This window comes from Dictyostelium purpureum, assembly GCF_000190715.1.
Source record: "Dictyostelium purpureum unplaced genomic scaffold DICPUscaffold_13, whole genome shotgun sequence".
In the NCBI taxonomy this organism is placed as follows: domain Eukaryota; phylum Evosea; class Eumycetozoa; order Dictyosteliales; family Dictyosteliaceae; genus Dictyostelium; species Dictyostelium purpureum.
Window position 1 is genome coordinate 1 of NW_003519350.1, and position 18286 is coordinate 18286.

General features: G+C 24.0%; 10 protein-coding genes across 10 annotated transcripts; 6 read left to right on the top strand and 4 right to left on the bottom strand.

Moving 5' to 3' along the window:
* Nucleotides 1–49: 49 nt before the first annotated feature.
* On the bottom strand, nucleotides 50–572 carry DICPUDRAFT_74737 (uncharacterized protein; the record flags this gene model as incomplete). The annotated part of the gene is made up of 2 exons (XM_003283743.1): nucleotides 50–181; nucleotides 252–572. Coding segments are annotated over 2 exons (453 nt in total), but the record flags the coding sequence as incomplete, so codon positions are not given.
* A 1326-nt stretch (nucleotides 573–1898) lies between these two features.
* DICPUDRAFT_18166 (uncharacterized protein) lies at nucleotides 1899–3586 on the top strand (the record flags this gene model as incomplete). The annotated part of the gene is made up of 4 exons (XM_003283717.1): nucleotides 1899–2427; nucleotides 2509–2684; nucleotides 2755–3368; nucleotides 3439–3586. Coding segments are annotated over 4 exons (1467 nt in total), but the record flags the coding sequence as incomplete, so codon positions are not given.
* A 111-nt stretch (nucleotides 3587–3697) lies between these two features.
* Nucleotides 3698–5105, bottom strand: DICPUDRAFT_52501 (uncharacterized protein; the record flags this gene model as incomplete). Its single annotated transcript, XM_003283744.1, has 4 exons — nucleotides 3698–3909; nucleotides 3983–4316; nucleotides 4382–4900; nucleotides 4977–5105. 4 exons carry the CDS (start codon nucleotides 5103–5105, stop codon nucleotides 3698–3700), a joined length of 1194 nt encoding a protein of 397 aa, XP_003283792.1.
* A 1687-nt stretch (nucleotides 5106–6792) lies between these two features.
* DICPUDRAFT_74740 (uncharacterized protein) lies at nucleotides 6793–9027 on the top strand (the record flags this gene model as incomplete). Its single annotated transcript, XM_003283718.1, has 2 exons — nucleotides 6793–6869; nucleotides 6993–9027. The coding sequence occupies 2 exons, from the start codon at nucleotides 6793–6795 to the stop codon at nucleotides 9025–9027; spliced, it is 2112 nt and encodes a 703-aa protein (XP_003283766.1).
* Nucleotides 9028–9557: 530 nt separating this feature from the next.
* DICPUDRAFT_74741 (uncharacterized protein) lies at nucleotides 9558–10469 on the top strand (the record flags this gene model as incomplete). The annotated part of the gene is made up of 4 exons (XM_003283719.1): nucleotides 9558–9678; nucleotides 9817–10004; nucleotides 10093–10129; nucleotides 10372–10469. The coding sequence occupies 4 exons, from the start codon at nucleotides 9558–9560 to the stop codon at nucleotides 10467–10469; spliced, it is 444 nt and encodes a 147-aa protein (XP_003283767.1).
* A 2007-nt stretch (nucleotides 10470–12476) lies between these two features.
* Nucleotides 12477–14034, top strand: DICPUDRAFT_147490 (uncharacterized protein; the record flags this gene model as incomplete). The annotated part of the gene is made up of 3 exons (XM_003283720.1): nucleotides 12477–12668; nucleotides 12744–13766; nucleotides 13852–14034. 3 exons carry the CDS (start codon nucleotides 12477–12479, stop codon nucleotides 14032–14034), a joined length of 1398 nt encoding a protein of 465 aa, XP_003283768.1.
* Nucleotides 14035–14117: 83 nt separating this feature from the next.
* Nucleotides 14118–14942, bottom strand: DICPUDRAFT_74743 (uncharacterized protein; the record flags this gene model as incomplete). The annotated part of the gene is made up of 1 exon (XM_003283745.1): nucleotides 14118–14942. The coding sequence occupies one exon, from the start codon at nucleotides 14940–14942 to the stop codon at nucleotides 14118–14120; it is 825 nt and encodes a 274-aa protein (XP_003283793.1).
* Nucleotides 14943–15307: 365 nt separating this feature from the next.
* DICPUDRAFT_85978 (uncharacterized protein) lies at nucleotides 15308–16145 on the top strand (the record flags this gene model as incomplete). The annotated part of the gene is made up of 2 exons (XM_003283721.1): nucleotides 15308–15624; nucleotides 15716–16145. The coding sequence occupies 2 exons, from the start codon at nucleotides 15308–15310 to the stop codon at nucleotides 16143–16145; spliced, it is 747 nt and encodes a 248-aa protein (XP_003283769.1).
* Nucleotides 16146–16354: 209 nt separating this feature from the next.
* DICPUDRAFT_26513 (uncharacterized protein) lies at nucleotides 16355–17028 on the bottom strand (the record flags this gene model as incomplete). Its single annotated transcript, XM_003283746.1, has 2 exons — nucleotides 16355–16776; nucleotides 16866–17028. Coding segments are annotated over 2 exons (585 nt in total), but the record flags the coding sequence as incomplete, so codon positions are not given.
* Nucleotides 17029–17540: 512 nt separating this feature from the next.
* Nucleotides 17541–18283, top strand: DICPUDRAFT_85979 (uncharacterized protein; the record flags this gene model as incomplete). Its single annotated transcript, XM_003283722.1, has 2 exons — nucleotides 17541–17783; nucleotides 17909–18283. The coding sequence occupies 2 exons, from the start codon at nucleotides 17541–17543 to the stop codon at nucleotides 18281–18283; spliced, it is 618 nt and encodes a 205-aa protein (XP_003283770.1).
* Between the last annotated feature and the right edge of the window lie 3 nt (nucleotides 18284–18286).

Consider the following 18286-nt stretch of genomic DNA (forward strand, 5'->3'; position numbering starts at 1 on the left):
CATCAACAGTAACGATGGAAGCACCAAATTGATTTGGAGATTGGCATACTAATGACTCTGCTTTAATTGCCCCTACTGTTGTAAGACCACCTGTAACATAAAATGGATTTGGGAATTGGGATGAGTCATATTCTTGTTGGATGCACTTACCATTATCTTGGAAATAAGTGTATTGGGTAGACTATTTTTATTAATAAAAAAAAAAACATTAATATAATAAAAAAAAATTTCATTTGTTATTTTATACAAACATTATGACCATAGATCCAAGTAACAATATCGCCACCTTGATTATTGAGGTTATAATTGATTACCATTGATTGCACACTTCTATCATATACTAACTCACCATTGAGGAAGAATGATGCGCTGTTGCTATCGGATGCAAATGGGTTTTGTTGATTAAGACCTACAAAACTGAAACTTGATTTAAATGTATCACGACTATTGAATGCACCAGCACATGAGAGGTCACCATTTGGTTTCTTGTTATTGTTTTTTGGTGCAACATTAATAGCACTGCATACTGATGCTAAAACAATAATTAAAATTAAAGCAAATATAATTTTCATTTTTTTTTTTAATTATTTTATTAATAAAATTATTTATTATTTCTTAATTGTTGGTTTATTTGTTTGTTTTTGGATTAAAATAAAAAACTATAAAAAAAAAAGTATTTATATTATTTTTTTTACCCCATAACGCTTAAATTAATTATTATGATTATGATTTTTAAAATAAAAATTGATGGAAGTTGCTATCCATTTTGAATTGTAAAAATACGAAAAAAATACAATTTAAATTAACAAGTAAGTCTTAAAAAAATAATTTATTTAAAATTACAATAAAAAAATAATATTTTTAACATAAAATCTATTATAATTTAAATTATTCTATTTTTACTCCACAAACACTCGAATACTTTTTATTCAAAGTCACAATATAATAATTATAAAGAACACAAAAGAATCTTTTTTTATAATTTTTTTATTTTTTTTAAAAAAAACTTTAAAATTTAGTAAGTGAATTTAAATTTTCAAGAGGATATTGAGTTTGATGATATCATCAGATTTTTGAAGATCTATTTTAAAAAAAAATTAACACACAAATTCATAAAAAAAAAAAAAAAGAAAAAGAAAAAGAAATTTTATGATATTATTTTTTAGATTTTTTTTTTTAATTTTTTTATTTAAATATATAAAATAAATATATAATATTTATGCTACTTATAGTATATTATTTATATTTGAATGATAAAAAAAAATATATTTGGATAAATACTATGATTTACATGAAAACAATAATAATTATTATTTACCAGTAATCAACCCCAGAAATTTTAAAAAATTTAAAAAAAAAAATAAAAAAAAATAAAATAATTTTTTTTTTTATTTTATAGGAATCTTTTAAAAAAATTCATTATTATTTATTCATATTACCTATTGCACAGAGAATTTTCATCATCAATCATAAATGTGGAGAAATAACACTGGCAATAATTAGCTAATTTTTTATTTATTTTTTTCACTATTAATATTTTTTTTTTCACATTAATGTGTTAATATTTAAATATTATTCCCATTTTTTTTATTTTAAATTTTTTATTGTAAAACCAATTTTTTTATAACCACTCTATAAAATAAATTAAAGAAAAATATTAAATTATTTAAAAAAATAGTTATTATAATAATAGTTTTAAAAAAATGAAATTATTATTAATTCTATTTTTAAATATAATATTATTAATAAATGCTTATAGTAATAATAATAATAATAACTATCCAAATATAATAATAAATAAAATAATATATACAAATAAATCTAATCAAGTTCAATTAATATATAATTACAATGAAGACCAATACTATTTAACAACAAATAATCAACAAGATGGATCAAATGATAGTCAACAAATTGTTATAATGAATGCAAGTTATAGTGATGAAATTGAAACAACAGGATGGGGTAAATTAAATATATCAACTGCTTTACCACAAGGTCACTCATTGGTTTCAGATAATAATTTAGCATACTTTGCAGGATTTATTGAATCTACATTAACAGCAGAAAGAATCAATCAATTTTGGATAAATTTTGCAGCCAGCGAATTCAAGAATCAACAACATACACCATCTGATGAATTGGTTCAATTTATTAGTCAACAAATGACTTTTGTTAGAAATTCAATCGCAGAAAATAATGCAACTTCAGAATATTGGTATGCAGCATCATTGATCATGTCACAATTTGATGGTTTAGTAAACGGTTACCAAAGCTCACCATTACCAGAAATGAGCGAAATAGAGCTTTATCTTTTAACATCAGCTGGTGATTTAGAAACTTTAGTATCATTGTATCCATCCACTGACAAAAAATCACAACCACAACCACAACCACAATCAAATAACAATTTCGATTATGTAAAAAGTAAAAAGAAAATTTTAATGGATCAAATAAGAGATGATAAAGAAGGTAAAATTGAGCCAAGTATCGAACATCAAATGCTAGATTGCAGTGCTTTAATCAGAGTTTTACCAGGATTTTCAGATGTTTTATTTGCCCACACTACTTGGAGATATTATTATGGTATGTTAAGAATTTATAAATTCTATGACTTATCCTTCAGTAAATATATCTATAAGGTTAGCTTTAGTTCATCACCAGGTTTCCTAAGTTCCAAAGATGTTTGTATACATTATAATCATTCAGCCAAATTACTATTTGTTTATTAATATTATTTTATATTATTTTTAGGATTTTTATATTAGCAATGGTTTAGCAATTATGGAAACTACCAATGATATTTTTAATAGTTCACTTTATCAATATGTTGTACCACAATCAGTATTAGTTTGGCAAAGAGCAATGATTGCATGTTTATTATCATATGATTCACCAACTTGGATAAATACATTTTCACAATACAACAGTGGCACTTATAACAATCAATGGATGGTACTCAACTATAATCTTTTCCAAACTGGCAAACCATTACCAAAAGACTCATTTTGGATTGCAGAACAAATCCCAGGTTATATAGAGAAGTCTGATCTTACTGATCTCTTAAATCAAAACCAATTTTTTAGCTCATACAACATCCCATTCTTTGAATATATCTATAATGTTAGTGGTTACCCAACTGTATATTCACCAACAAACCAATACTCTTATCAACAATGTTCAAGAGCTTTAATATTCAAACGTAATGCTACAATGGTTTCAAATTTCCAAGATATGAAAAACATTATGCAATTTAATAATTTTAAAACCGATCCATTCTCATATTCAAATCCATTAAATTCAATTAGTTCAAGAGCTGATCTTTTAACTGATAGAGTTGGTATACCTTTTGGTGGTGTCGATTCAAAGTAACTATCATTTATCACTATTTTAATAAAACCTTTAAAATATTAATATGTTTTTTTTAATTTAATAAAGGGTAACATCATCAAGTCAGGTTAAAACTTTATCATGCACTGCAATTTGTGGACCAACAACTGAAGGGTTACCACCATTTTCATGGGATAATCCAGCATGGAGCAGTGTTTCGCATGTAGGCCTACCAACAGTATTTGATTTCGATTGGCAAACCATGGGTGAAACTTCATCCCCAAATTAAAATAAATAATAATAAATAATAAATAAAAATTTAAAAATAATAGTTTATTGTAAGATAATTATTAATAAAAAATATTTTCTACCAAAACTCTAAACCTAAAACTTTTTTTTGTGTGTCTGTTAAACTGCTTGTTTCGATTGGATGATTATTATGTTTTTCAAAAGATTCTTTAATTGATTCACATCTTCTATTTAAAGTTTCTTTGGGTATTTGGGTTGATGGGAACATTTTAACAAACATTGCAAGTCTTGGTCTACCAGAGTTATTTGGCTTACTTCCATGTAGCATTTCTTTTTAAAAGATTAAATAAATGAATTAGTAATAGTAGTTATAAATATTATTCAAAAAGTAACCTGTACATACTTTGATTCCATAATATTAATGATCCTGCTCTAGCTGTAATTCTAATTGCTTGATTATAAATTTTATTTTCAGGAGGAACACATATAAAGTCTTGGTGTAATCCATATTTCATTTTTAATGAGTGATTGTTTTTGGTCCATTCTTCTAAATGGTTATGAAACCCTGGTACTAAAATGAAACCTCCATCTTCATCTTTATTATCACAAAGATTTATTAAACCCTGAATATGTAGCTCATCTAATTTTAATGAGCCTGGATTATTGTTTTCAATAAAGAATGAATCCCCATGTTTATAGTTTAATGTTGAAAATATTTTTTGCCTGTGTTCGTCATTCTATAAAAAAGTTAGTTTTATTGGTGTTTTTATTTATTTTTTCTTTAAGTTTAAATTTTAATTACCTCATCTTCTAAAAATAAAAATGGATTCATATCTAAATGTAAATTATGGACTGTTTTCCAATTTTCATAATCCTCTTTTGTGGATGTTGCAGTTGCTGATGTTGATAGAGATTCATCTTTTAATTTATTATGATATACATGATGATCTGGTGTAATTTGTGGAAAAGGATGAAGAACTTGCTTGGTTGGTCTAAAAAATCCATATCTATCATGATTAATGTATAAATCTTTTCTATTTAATAGTTGAGTATATACATCATATATTTTTGGGTTTGAACGGTTCTCTATGGTTGTATCTGAAAAAATTGGTGAATATCCAACTATACCTTCAGCAGCAAGATTGGGCCAAGTCTTCCATGTCTTTGGGTCATCTCTTTTAATTGTTTTGTCCGATTCTTTGGCTGTATATGATGCCCATTTAAAGGACTCTACATATTCCAATATATCATCTATAGTTTTTTGACATTGCTTTTTATTTAAAATATCTCTGATAACTACAAATCCAAATTTTTTAAAAAACTAAATAATTAAACTATTATTAATAAAAATATTTGAATTTATTAATTTAATTGATTTTAATAATAATATTATTTACACTTTTATATTCATCTTCTTGTTCTATTGAAAATGATAAAAGATAGTTTTCTACATCATTTTCTATTAAATAAGTTGGTGGTAAATAATCAGAATTATCTGTATAATTAATTGTGTTACTGTTATCCATGTGGGTGAATTATTAATTTTAAATAAAAAATAATAAAAAATTAATTTTTTAATTTAAAAAAAAAAAATTAAAAAAAAAAAAAATTATTTTTATGAATTTTACCATAATGAATTTTTTTCTTTATTTTATATCTTTTAAAGATATAAAATAAACAACCAAATTAAAAATGCACCTGGGGCTTATAGCTATTATCAAATCTATTATTAAAATAGCTTTTAAAATTATCTTTTGCCAAAGGTGAAACAATGTCTAAAAATTCTCGGAGAATCTACCATTTTTTTTCAATAAAGCCTTTTGTGATTTATTAAAAAAATTAAAAAAATTAAAAAAAAATAGTTCACCCTTTTTTAATTTATTAAAAATAATTTAAATTTATTTAAATTTATTTATATTTTTTTAAATTACATTAAATTTTTTATATTATAATTTAATTATATATTTTAAATATACAACAACTTGTGTGCATGTGCAGGCCCAAATAAAATCACCAAAAGTATAGCATTTTTAAAGAATTTAGAAAGAGCATTAATGAATCCAGAAATATATAATTTTGAACAAAATGAACTCACTCCATTTAATATAAACTCATTCAACGATAATTTAAACTATGGACTAAAAAAAAGGAAAACAGGATTTGATTATCTCACTTTTAAAATGGATTATTTTATATTTAACAAAATCAGACATTAGTTCAATTATAAAATATACACTGACAGAATTTATAAATTCATCTCAGGTTATTTAAAGATGTTTCCAAAAATGAAATTACACATAATGCATTGTCCTATTTAGCAATCAAAACAGTAACAATCCCTTCAAACAACAGAAATTATACAATTAAAATAAGAAAGGAATGGGAACATTTATTATTAAAATGAGAACATACAAATATTTTATTTGAATTATCAAAGAAACACCCTAACTTGGTCAGTACTATATTTGAAGAAGTAGATAATATTAGTATTTGCTTATTATCAAAGATAGCTGATAAATCAATGGGTTTCCACCAATGCCACAGATTCATTGATTTAGTTAGAGTATCGGCTGCAAGGGTTCATTACCAATATTCAAAACAACTGTATTATCAAATAAATCAAATCTAATGAAAAAAGAATTAGAAAATGATTCATTATACTCTGTTAAAGAATCAAAAAAATTAATAGAGATCACAATAGAATTTGGTAATCAAGAATTAACACACTTTTTATTACATTCCAACTTTTCTTCTAATGACATCTATTTATTAAAAAATAGAGATAAAAAAATATTTTTTAATAATGTTTATTATTCACCTTAAAATATTAAATAATAACATTAAATTAAATAATAGTTTAATATTTTGTAATAATATCTGGATTTTTCCTAAAACCATTCTAATCTAGATTTAAATTTTGTTTATTTGCCGTGTATGTTGAAAACTTTTTTTTTTTTTAAATTAATCATTTTAAAATAATTTCAACTATTAACCGTGAAAATTTAGAATATGGAACAAAATTACTCAGTGTATTGAATGATCTAAGGTTTTGACAAACAAAAATTTAAATAAAATGAAAAAAAAAAAAATTAAAAGAAGGGCAAAAAAGAAAAAAAAATATTGGAATTTTTTTTATTTTTTTTGAAATTTTTTTATATTTTACAAGATATCAATTTCATATTTTTTTATTTTTTTATTTATTTTATATTGACAATGGATAAACTACTATCATCTCTAATTAACTTTAAAGTAAATGAAAAGTTAAAAAACAGTAGTAATATTAGTGATAGGTAAGTACAATACAATATAATACAATACAATACAATACAATACAATACAATACAATATAAATAATAGTCGATTAATTAAAAGCATATTAATTGGTGTTTTCTCTTTTTAACTATTCATTATAGATTATTATATATAGTTTGGAATAATATATTTTTAAGAAATGAAATTCATAAACATATTTTAAAGTTTATTGAACATAATGTTGTAGAATTAAATAAATCAAGTTATGACCAGTTTAAAGATAAATCATATATAACATCACTTGAGTGGCATGGTGATACACTACCAGATAAAAATGAATTTCCACCATTTTTGAAAAATTTATATTTGTCCACTTTTAATAAAATGTTAACTCCAACAACTTTACCAAATACAATTACTACACTCACATTTGGTGATGATTTTAACCAAGTAGTTAAACCCTACACATTACCAAATAGTCTTACAACACTCTCATTCGGCGGTGATTTTAACCAAGTAGTTCAACCCGGCACTTTACCAAATAATCTCACAACACTCAAATTCGGTCATTGTTTTAACCAAGTAGTTCAACCCGGCACATTACCAAATAATCTCACAACACTCAAATTCGGTCATTGTTTTAACCAAGTAGTTCAACCCGGCACATTACCAAATAATCTCACAACTTTCACATTCGGTCGTGATTTTAACCAAGTAGTTCCACCCGGCACATTACCAAATAGTCTCACAACACTCACATTCGGTACTCGTTTTAACCAAGTAATTCTTCCCGGCACATTACCAAATAGACTCACAACACTCACATTCGGTTATGATTCTAACCAAGTAATTCTACCCGGCACATTACCAAATAGTCTCACAACACTCACATTCAGTCATTGTTTTAACCAAGTAGTTCAACCCGACACTTTACCAAATAATCTCACAACACTCACATTCGGTGGTTATTTTAACCAAGTAGTTCTACCCGGCACATTACCAAATAGTCTCACAACACTCACATTCGGTCGTGATTTTGACCAAGTAATTCTTCCCGGCACATTACCAAATAGTCTCACAACACTCACATTCGGTTATTATTTTAACCAAGTAGTTCTACGTGGTCTACGTGGTACATTACCAAATAGTCTCACAACACTCACATTCGGTTGTAGTTTTAACCAAGTAATTCTTCCCAGAACATTACCAAATAATCTCACAACACTCAAATTCGGTCATTGTTTTAACCAAGTAGTCAAACCCTGCACATTACCAAATAGTCTTACAACACTCACATTCGGTGATAGTTTTAACCAAGTAGTCAAACCCTGCACATTACCAAATAGACTCACAACACTCACATTCGGTCATGATTTTAACCGAGTAGTTCCACTCGGCTCATTACCAAATAGTCTTACAACACTCACATTTGGTGAGTATTTTAACCGAGTAGTTCTACCTTGGACATTACCCAATAATCTCAAAACTCTCACATTCGGTCGTGATTTTAACCAAGTAGTTCTACTTAGGACATTACCAAATAGACTCACAACACTCACATTCGGTCATGATTTTAACCAAGTAGTCAAACCCTGCACATTACCAAATAGACTCACAACACTCACATTCGGTCATGATTTTAACCAAGTAGTTCTTCCCGGCACATTACCAAATAGTCTTACAACACTCACATTCGGTTATTATTTTAACCAAGTAGTTCTACCCGGCACATTACCAAATAGTCTCACAACACTCACATTCGGTGGTGATTTTAACCAAGTAGTTCCACCCGGCACATTACCAAATAGTCTAACAACACTCACATTCGGTAATCATTTTAACCAAGTAGTTCAACCCTGCACATTACCAAATAGTCTTACAACACTCACATTCGGTGAGTATTTTAACCAAGTAGTTCTACCCGGCTCATTACCAAATAGTCTAACAACACTCACATTCGGTCGTGATTTTAACCAAGTAGTTCTACCCGGCACATTACCAAATAGTCTAACAACACTCAAATTCGGTTATGATTTTAACCAAGTAGTTATACCTGGCACATTACCAAATAGTCTTACAACACTCACATTCGGTGTAGGGAATAAAATTAGTCTAAGTTTGACAAAAAAAAAAAAAAAGTCTAAGTTTCCCCCACCTAAAGCTCCGAACCGGACTAGGATGTTTATTAGAGAATAAAATCGAATAACGGATAAAAAAAAAAAAAGAAAATTCGATTTGAAAAAAAATATTGTTTATTATTTATTTATGCAAATTATTAAGTATTGTTTTATAAATTATTTATTTTTAAATTCATTTTTTATTTTTTTTTTAGGGTACAAATTATTTTAATTTTTTCAAATTGATTAGGTCATATTGTTTTATTTATTATAGTTTTATTAAAACTTAATATTATTATAATAAAAATAATAAAAATAAGAAAAGTAATAAAAAAAAAGATAAAAATTAATTTTTTTATAAGGAAATTAAAAAAAAAATAAAAAAATAAAAAAAAAAATATAAAAAATAAAAAGACAGTATTTTTTATATATATTCGCCTTTTATTGATAAAATAAAAATTAAAAATACAGGATTTAATTTGAAAATACAATGTATCTTTTATTTTTTTAACATTGTTTTTATTGATAATTTATATTTTTAATTTGAATACTTACAACTCCTATTAAATAGTAACAAAAGTAACTTTTAAAAAAGAAATAATAAAAGAAATGAAGAATGGCATGATTGCATTCCGAATGAAGAATAAAGTTTGTTTCAATTGTGGTCAAGATCACAACATTAATCAATGTGCTAACGAAACCTCCGTTGCTTTAGTCCCATGCACTAAAAGTAATTTCAAAAAACCCAAAACAGCTTGACTATGTGTAGAAGAAAGTTTAGATCATAGAAATGATACAATAAAATATTAGAAAGAAAATAGTATTGAATATCCAACATAATATTCAATTGTAAGAAATGTACTTTCAGTTGCTTCTTCGTCCGTTGAAATTGAAAGAACATTTTCGGGTGCTAAGTTGTTGGTTACAGACAACAGATCAAATTTGGGTTGGGAAAGAATAGAACAATGTGTGTTAATAAGGGAATGGGCAAACATTTCAAGAGTAGATATTGTCGAAAACTCTGTCATTTATAATTATTCAAATATTTCAAAAATGGTATGATTAAATAAAATTGTACAAGAATTTTAAATTTTTTTCATACAAAAAATAATGTAATTTTAAGTTTTTTTTTTTTTTTTTTAAGTTTCTAAGTTTTAAAAATGAAAAAATTAGTCAAGTGGGTGGGTGTGGGAGTGGGGGAAACTTAGAAATTTTTTTTTTTTTTGTCAAACTTAGCTAAATTTTATTCCCTATCTTCAATTGAATTTCTTCTGGTAATAGGTCTTTTATTTGTTCCTTCCATTGATATTTAGTTATTAATTTTAAAATATATTTATTTTTTATAATTTTAAATTTATTAATGTTATTATTTATTAATTTATTTTTATTTTTTTAAAATATAATTGTTTTTAATATTTTTTAGAGATTAAAAATTATCGTTATCGTTTATCGTTTTTTGGATCATCAGGAAGATTTTATTCAAAAAATAATTTTTTTTTTAAAAAAGATAAAAATAGATAATGAAAAATAAAAAAAAAGATAAAAAAAGGATAATAATTTTTAAAATAATAAAATATTTTTAAAAAAAAAAAAAAAATTTTATGAAAATATATTAAGGTTTTTATTATTTGATTGTTTTTTTTTTTCAAAAAAAAACAATAATTTAACTTTTTAATGAATTTATTTATTTTTTTATAATATAAAAATTTATTTGATTGTTTTTTTATAATATAAATATTTATTTAATTATTATTTTATATGTAGTGTTAAATTTATTTTAAATATTGCGCTTTATCAAATAACTGCCATAATATTTATTTATATATGTTTTAAATTAATAAATCTTTGATGTTATTAATATATAATTAAAAATATTTTTTGTTTTTAAATTTAAATATTGTGCTTTTCAAATAACTGCCATAATATTTATTTAATTATATTTTTAAATGTTTTAAATTAATAAATCTTTAATATTATTTATATATAATTAAAAATATTTTTTGTTAAATTTATTTTTAAATTTGGATATTGCACATAACTGTCATAATATTTATTTAATTACATTTTTTATTTATTATTATATTTTTTGAATTAATTATTAACAAAATTTTTCACAAAAAATTTAAAAATAAAAAATTTAAAAAATTTAAAAAAAAAAAAAAAAAAATTGTTTATAATTTTTAAAAATATTAAAAAAAATGGCAGAAAAGAAAAAAATTGTGATGTGCATGGGCTCAATCAGCAAATTTTATAAAATGAATAAAAATGAATATTTTTATAAAAAAAAGCTAAAAAAAGAGATAATTTTTGTTAAAAAAATCGAAAAATGAATACGATAAAGATAATCGGTAAAAAGTGAGGATAACGATAATTTTTAATCTCTAATATTTTTATATATATTAATAAATTTTGATATTGATATATAAATAAAAATTTTGAAGTCTTTCTTTTTCAGTTTCAATACGTTATTTTGAGTAATTATTCATACATTGGGGGTTCCATAAATTCCATTATTTCGCGGTTCAGTATTTTCTTTATAATTGTAGTTTTCAAGCAATTCATCAAATTCTGGGTTTTTTTCAGATCACTCATCAAACATTTGGGGTTCAATATCTTCTTTTTAATTGGGGTTCATTCATCAAACATTGGGGTTCAGTATTATCTTTTTAATTGGGGTTTTCAAGTCATTAATCTAACATTGGGGTTCCATATATTCTATTAAATTGGGGTTCATTCATCAAACATTGGGGTTCAGTATTCTTTTTATTTGGTTTTTCAAGTAACTCATCATACATTGGGGTTCAACATATTCTTTTTAAATGTGGTTTTCGATTCATTCATTAATAACATTGGGGTTGTTTTTCAAATCTTTCATCAATCATTGCGGGTTTATTAAGTCATTCAAACGCTGTGGTTTTTTCAAATCGTTCATCATACATTGGGGTTGTTTTTCAAATCTTTCATCATACATTGTGGGTTTATTAAGTTATTCAAACGCTGTGGTTTTTAATTGGTCAAACATTGTGGGTTTTTTTAATTCATCAAACGCTGTGGTTTTTTCAAATCATTCATCTTACATTGGGTTATTTTTTTTAATTGGGTTTTTTACTTCATTTATCAAGCATTGGGGGTTTATTCTATCATCATTTATCAATTAAATACCACCAACAAAAACAAGTTACACTTTCATCCGTTTTATTAAGTACAAATTAATGTCATTTGGTCACAGATCCGGGTCAACCTTCATCATCAATTTTATCATTTATTATTATTATATAGAATTAAAAATTCTCCATTCCTAGTTAATTTAATTTTCAATTCATTATCAAAATAAAGATCTATATATAAAATTCAGTATCTTTTTTTCTAAATTATTTTTTGATTTGATGTAAATAAATAAAAATTTAAAAATTTACTAAAAATTAAATTATTTTTTTTAATTTTTTTTTTAATTTTTTTATTTTTGAAATATTTTTTTTATTTTTATTTTTATCACCCAAATATAATAATAAAGAAATTGTAATAATAATGAATATACCAGAAGAGATTAATAATTGCGAACAGATTATTGATAGAATTATAGATTTATCACTATCATCTGTATCATCTATACCACCAAATTCTACTTTAAAAACAGAAATTTTTCAAACTATTAACAAGATTGAAATAATGATACAACAATATGTGTATGATATACTAATTGACTTTCCACTATTAAATGTAAGTAGTAGTACTTTTACATATCTTTACAACCCTAATAAATGCTTTTAATATTAATTTTTATTGTTTTTAAAGGATTTGGAAAAATATATTTCAGATGAAATTGATATTTTAATAGATAGATCAAAATATCATTATTGTTTAGGAGAATTAAATAGAACTGTTAAAGATGTTGAATTTGTAGTTCAAAATTATAGTTTTTTATTTGAAGGCTCAAACTCCCCAACTACATTATTACCAATATTCAAGACTGTAATAGGGAGAATATGCTCAATTCTTAGGAACAAGTCAAAACCTATAGAATATTTAAATCATGTAATCGAATCATTCCATTCAATACCAATTATACAGAGTCCATTTTCAACTTCCATAATTTTAGGAAATAAAACAGATGATTTATTATTTAGTATTGTTATGGGTGGTGGTTGTGATATAGTAAATTTAGATACAAGTCAAAATAATAATGTTAATAATAATAATAATAATAATAATAATATAGAGGATAATGATGATTTTATAGATGAAGATGAAGATATTGACTATGAAGACGATAAGCAATCACAACAGCAGCAGCAGCTACAGCAATTAATTATAAGATCATACAAATTTAATGACAACTCAATTTATAAAGATGATTATGGAACAGGAGTTGAAAGCTCTAATCCAATACCCACCATTTCCACTGCCAGAGATCAACTATTACAACAACAAAAACATTTTATAAAGCCATTTAATATTGCAACTGTAAATAACTTTCAGATTATAGAAACACCCTCACTAACATTAATAAAAGAGTCAAAAAACTCAAAAAAACTTTTAGATATGATAAAAGGAATTCTAAATAATTTAGAAACACTCATTCTATTTAATGTTGATTTTCAACTTGACATCAAGGAACAAATTGACTATTACTTGAACATCAAACCATACATATCAAGAGTGGACCAATGCTGCTTAATATTTACAAATTGCCAATCCTCAAGAGACTCTTTAGAATTTATAGAAATCTTAAAACAAAGATTAATATCAAGTAACCAATTATTAGAAATACCTTCAATTTATATTTATGAGCAACATATAAATCAGATCAAGGAACATGTAAGTTGTTTAAACAATCATAAATAATAAAAAAGTTATAAAAAATTAATTACCTTTACTTATAATTTTTATTTTTATTTTTTAGATAATTAAATATAAAAACTATCAAATCCCACCTTTTAAAAACAATGGCATTGATAATCTTCTCAGCTCGTTAACAATGGTGGAAATTCAAGAGCAGATTAATAAAGGTCGTCAACAACAACAAATGACATCCGATATTGATTTGGATATTTTGGACAAGATAAATAAATTAGATTTAAATTAATTTTATTTTATTTTATTTTATTTTATATAAAAAAAAAAAAAAGAATACTTTTTACAAATTTATTTTTATATTTATTTATGACTTTATATAAACATATCTTTAAATATATCCTCATTATCTTCACTTTTTATTTCCTTTTCTATTTTTAACTTTTTACTACTTGATTCGCTTGCATTCTCTTTACTCTCTTCATAATCATCCCTGTCATATATATCCTCGCTGCTGCTATAGTTGTCACTATCGCTTCCGTTGTCATTTCGATTCTTTCTCTTTTTTTTATCTTTATCTTTTTCCTTTTCTTTTTCCTTTTCTTTTTTATTATTGTCATTTTTTTTTAAAAATTCTTTTAATTCTTTTTTCTTTTTTTTGATATTACTATAATTTAAAAGCTTTGAACATAGAGGACATAACACTACTTTGACCAATGCTATTTTATCTTGATTTTGTTCCCTGTATGAAAAAGGTACTTCAAAACTTTTTAATTCTTCTTTTCGTGTTGTTGTTAGAGCTGAACATTTTTTATTTGCACAGGTAAATTGACCACGACCTGATACAACCTCTGATTCGATACGCCACCTTAAACCAATTTCACCAGACTTGTAATGTGATAGGTCTATAATTGCATATTCTTTATATAATCTATCATAGTATTTTTTTGCTAATCTTTCTTCCCAGGTAAGTTCTTCAACGCCACTGTCATCGGTATCATTGTCTTGGTCTCTTAAAAACTGATGATTTTCTTTTAAAATATCATAATCTGATTTATAGTTCCTATATATATTATTATTACTATTATGTTTGTGTTTATTTTTTTCTTTATTTTTCTGTGAGAAATAATCGTTTATAAATTTTTTGTGTCTTGAAAATGCATCTAGTTTTTTTAATTTTTCATAATCTTCCAAATTCATTTTATTTTATTTTATATAAAGTAATTTAATTTTATTTTAAAATAAAATTAAAAAAATAAAAAAAAAGTAAAATAATTTACTTTTTTTGATTTTTTTTTTTCTTTTTTTTTTAGAAATTTCTATAATGGAAATATTAATTTAAACTACACTACAAAAAAAAAACATAAAGTACTAGTTAAGATTATTTATTTTGTTATTGATATTGCTAATTATATTTTAATTTTATAAATTAAAAATAAAAATAAAAATGAAAAAAATAAAATTTTTTTATTTTTTTTTTTTTTTTCATAATTTTTTTTAATTTTTTTCTTTTTTTTTTTATATTTTTATTTTTATATTATATAAATAATTCAAAAGATATTAAGATGTCAAAACCAAGAGATTCAATTACAGATTCAGCATGCCATGTTTTAAAAGGTGCTATTGTTAAAATTTTAAATACACCATTAACCATTTCAGTTGATTGTACAAATAGTAAAAAAGGTAGAATAAGTGTTGAATATGATCAAGCCGATAAACCAACTGCTGAAATTATTCAACAAATCGAAGATGAAGCCAATAAAATTATTAAAGAAAATTTAGAATTTAAAGTTTGTCAAATTAATAGAAAAGAAGCCGAAGAAAAATATAAATCAAATTTAGTCAATAATACTTTTATTTATGATAAATTCCCAGTACCAGAGTATGTGTTATAAACATAACTAAAAAATATACATAAAATACACAATAAATCATTATAATTGTACTAATCAAGCTTTAATTTGCTATTATAGATCAGTTACATCTTTAACACTTGTCGAATTAAAAGATTGGAATATAAATTGTTGCCCAGCTACCCACTTAAAAACTACTGGTGAAATTGGTTCAATTAAAATTGCTGGTATCAACCATAGAGCAAATAAAAAAGAATTAGAATTTAGATTTGATATTGGTGCACCATTAGCTGCCACTACCTCCAAACCATCATCAACATCATCCTCATCTGCCAAACCAGCCACTGCAGCTGCTGCCGCTCCATCACACAATTTAACATTAAAAGATACTGACGTTCAATTATTAACCAAAAAAATTATGCAATTAGTTGTTGAAGCCAAAGGTGACGAAAACAAATTATCAGAGGCTCATACTGATATCGAACAAATTTTAACAATTTTAAAAAACACATCATACACTAATGGTTATCAAAGTGTAATTAGAAAATAGATTATATTTAAACAAACACATATAGATACAGGTAAAAGAAAGGTAGAGGATACGAATATTGATAAGGATAAACAAAAGTTCAAAAAAAAACGGTTAAATAGTAAAAGTTTTACTACAACATAGTAATAAATAAAAAAATAAAATAATAAAAATATTTATTTTAGAAAAAAAAAAAAAAACTCTATTGTTTTTCAAATATATATTTATTATTATTCCCATTGCTTGTAAATTAAATTTTCGTTTAATTGTTTTAAATTTAATAATACATTATCGGTGAACTCTAAAACCAAATTTACTTCTTTAAAAACATTAACTTCACCAACTTGAACAAAACCCATAGATTTAAACATTTGAATGGATGCTTGGTTCTCTTCGCCAATTTTAACGATATATTTTTTAGATGATAGCTTTTCAATTGCATATTGCATTATTATATTCAAGGCTTCTTTTGCTAAACCTTTTCTTCTGCTGGAATTCTCAGCTATCATAATCTCTAACTCACCTGTACCTTCATCTTCATACTCGTTAAAAAATATATTTACATCACCAACCATTGATTCGATGTCATCTTGATTTGATTGCCATTCTCTATCTTTTAATAAATCTTTGTCTAAAATAATAAATGTTATTTCTATATAATAAATGGATAAAAATAATATTAGTATGGGGGTTGAGTGTATTTTTTAATGCTAATGAATTTATATATTATATACAACATACTGTGCTCGTCTTCATACCAACTTTGTTGGTTTTCATACTCTTCCTCTAAGGTTAATAAATCTGATGCTGTTTGTTCCCTAATTTCTTCGCTTGACATCCATCCCCAATATTTTTCTACATGATTCCTTTTATATGGTACTAATACAAGTTTATTTCCAACTATACAGTATTTGAATTAATCTTCATTTTATAATTGTGTGATTAGGGGCTTTATCGTTTTTTTTTTTTTTTCGATAATGGCTAAAAAAAAAAAAAAAATTTATTTTTTAAAAATAAAATTTTTTTTAATTTGGTAATTAATTAAAGATATTATTAAAAATTAATTTTGGGTATTATTTATCTTGAATTAAAATTTAAATGGCTTATTTCTGTATTAGATTATTATTATATTAAAATAGTTTTGTTATAAATTAACTCTTTTTTTTAAAAAAAAAAATTAAATCTAAATGTAGTAGCTTTATAGTACCCCTCTTTCAATGATGCGATGTAAATCCACAAGAACAAGATATTTTAAATATGATTATAATTGCATTGTTTTTTATTTTTTATTTATTTATTTTTATTGATATTTATAATTATTATTAAAAAAAAAATTTTAAAAAAATTAAAAAAAAAACGAAAAATATTTTTTTTATTTTTTTTATTTTTAATATTTACATATAAAGTAAAACAAACATGTCGGATTCTGAAGACGAAATTACATTACCAACAGACACTTTAAGTATTTTAAATGATTTTTTAAAAAACAAAGAAGAGAGATCGAATGATAAATTTGAAATAGGAGAAGATTGGCAATTATCACAATTTTGGTATGAAGAAGAAACATCGAAATATGTAGCCAACGTTATCGAGCAAGAAACTATTGGTGGAAATGTCGTAGTTTGTCTTTCAACACCTTCAATTTTTAAAGTTTTATATGTAAGTTTCTTAAATATATAAAAAACACCCAATTCGGAGATTAATTTATTTTAATTATTAATTTTAATTATTAATTTCCTTTTTAATAAATTAATTAATTAAATTAATTTATTTATTTAATTTAGAAAAATAATAATTTATTATTAAATAGTCATTTATTTGAATATGATAATAGATTTGCAGTATACAAGGATAATTTCCATTTTTACGATTATAGAGATCCATTGAATGTACCAGAGCAATTTAAAGGTAATGTCGATTTCATTTGTTTAGATCCACCATTCCTCAGTGAAGAATGCTTAGAAAAAGTTTGCGAAACTATTAAATTATTAAGAAAACCAACTACTAGATTACTTTTATTAACTGGACGTATTCAATGGCCACATATCCAAAAGTTATTACCTGAAATGAAAATTTGTAAATTTGAACCAAAACATCCAAGATTACAAAATGACTTCTTTTGTACAAATAATTATGATTCAAAATTATTAGATAATTAATTT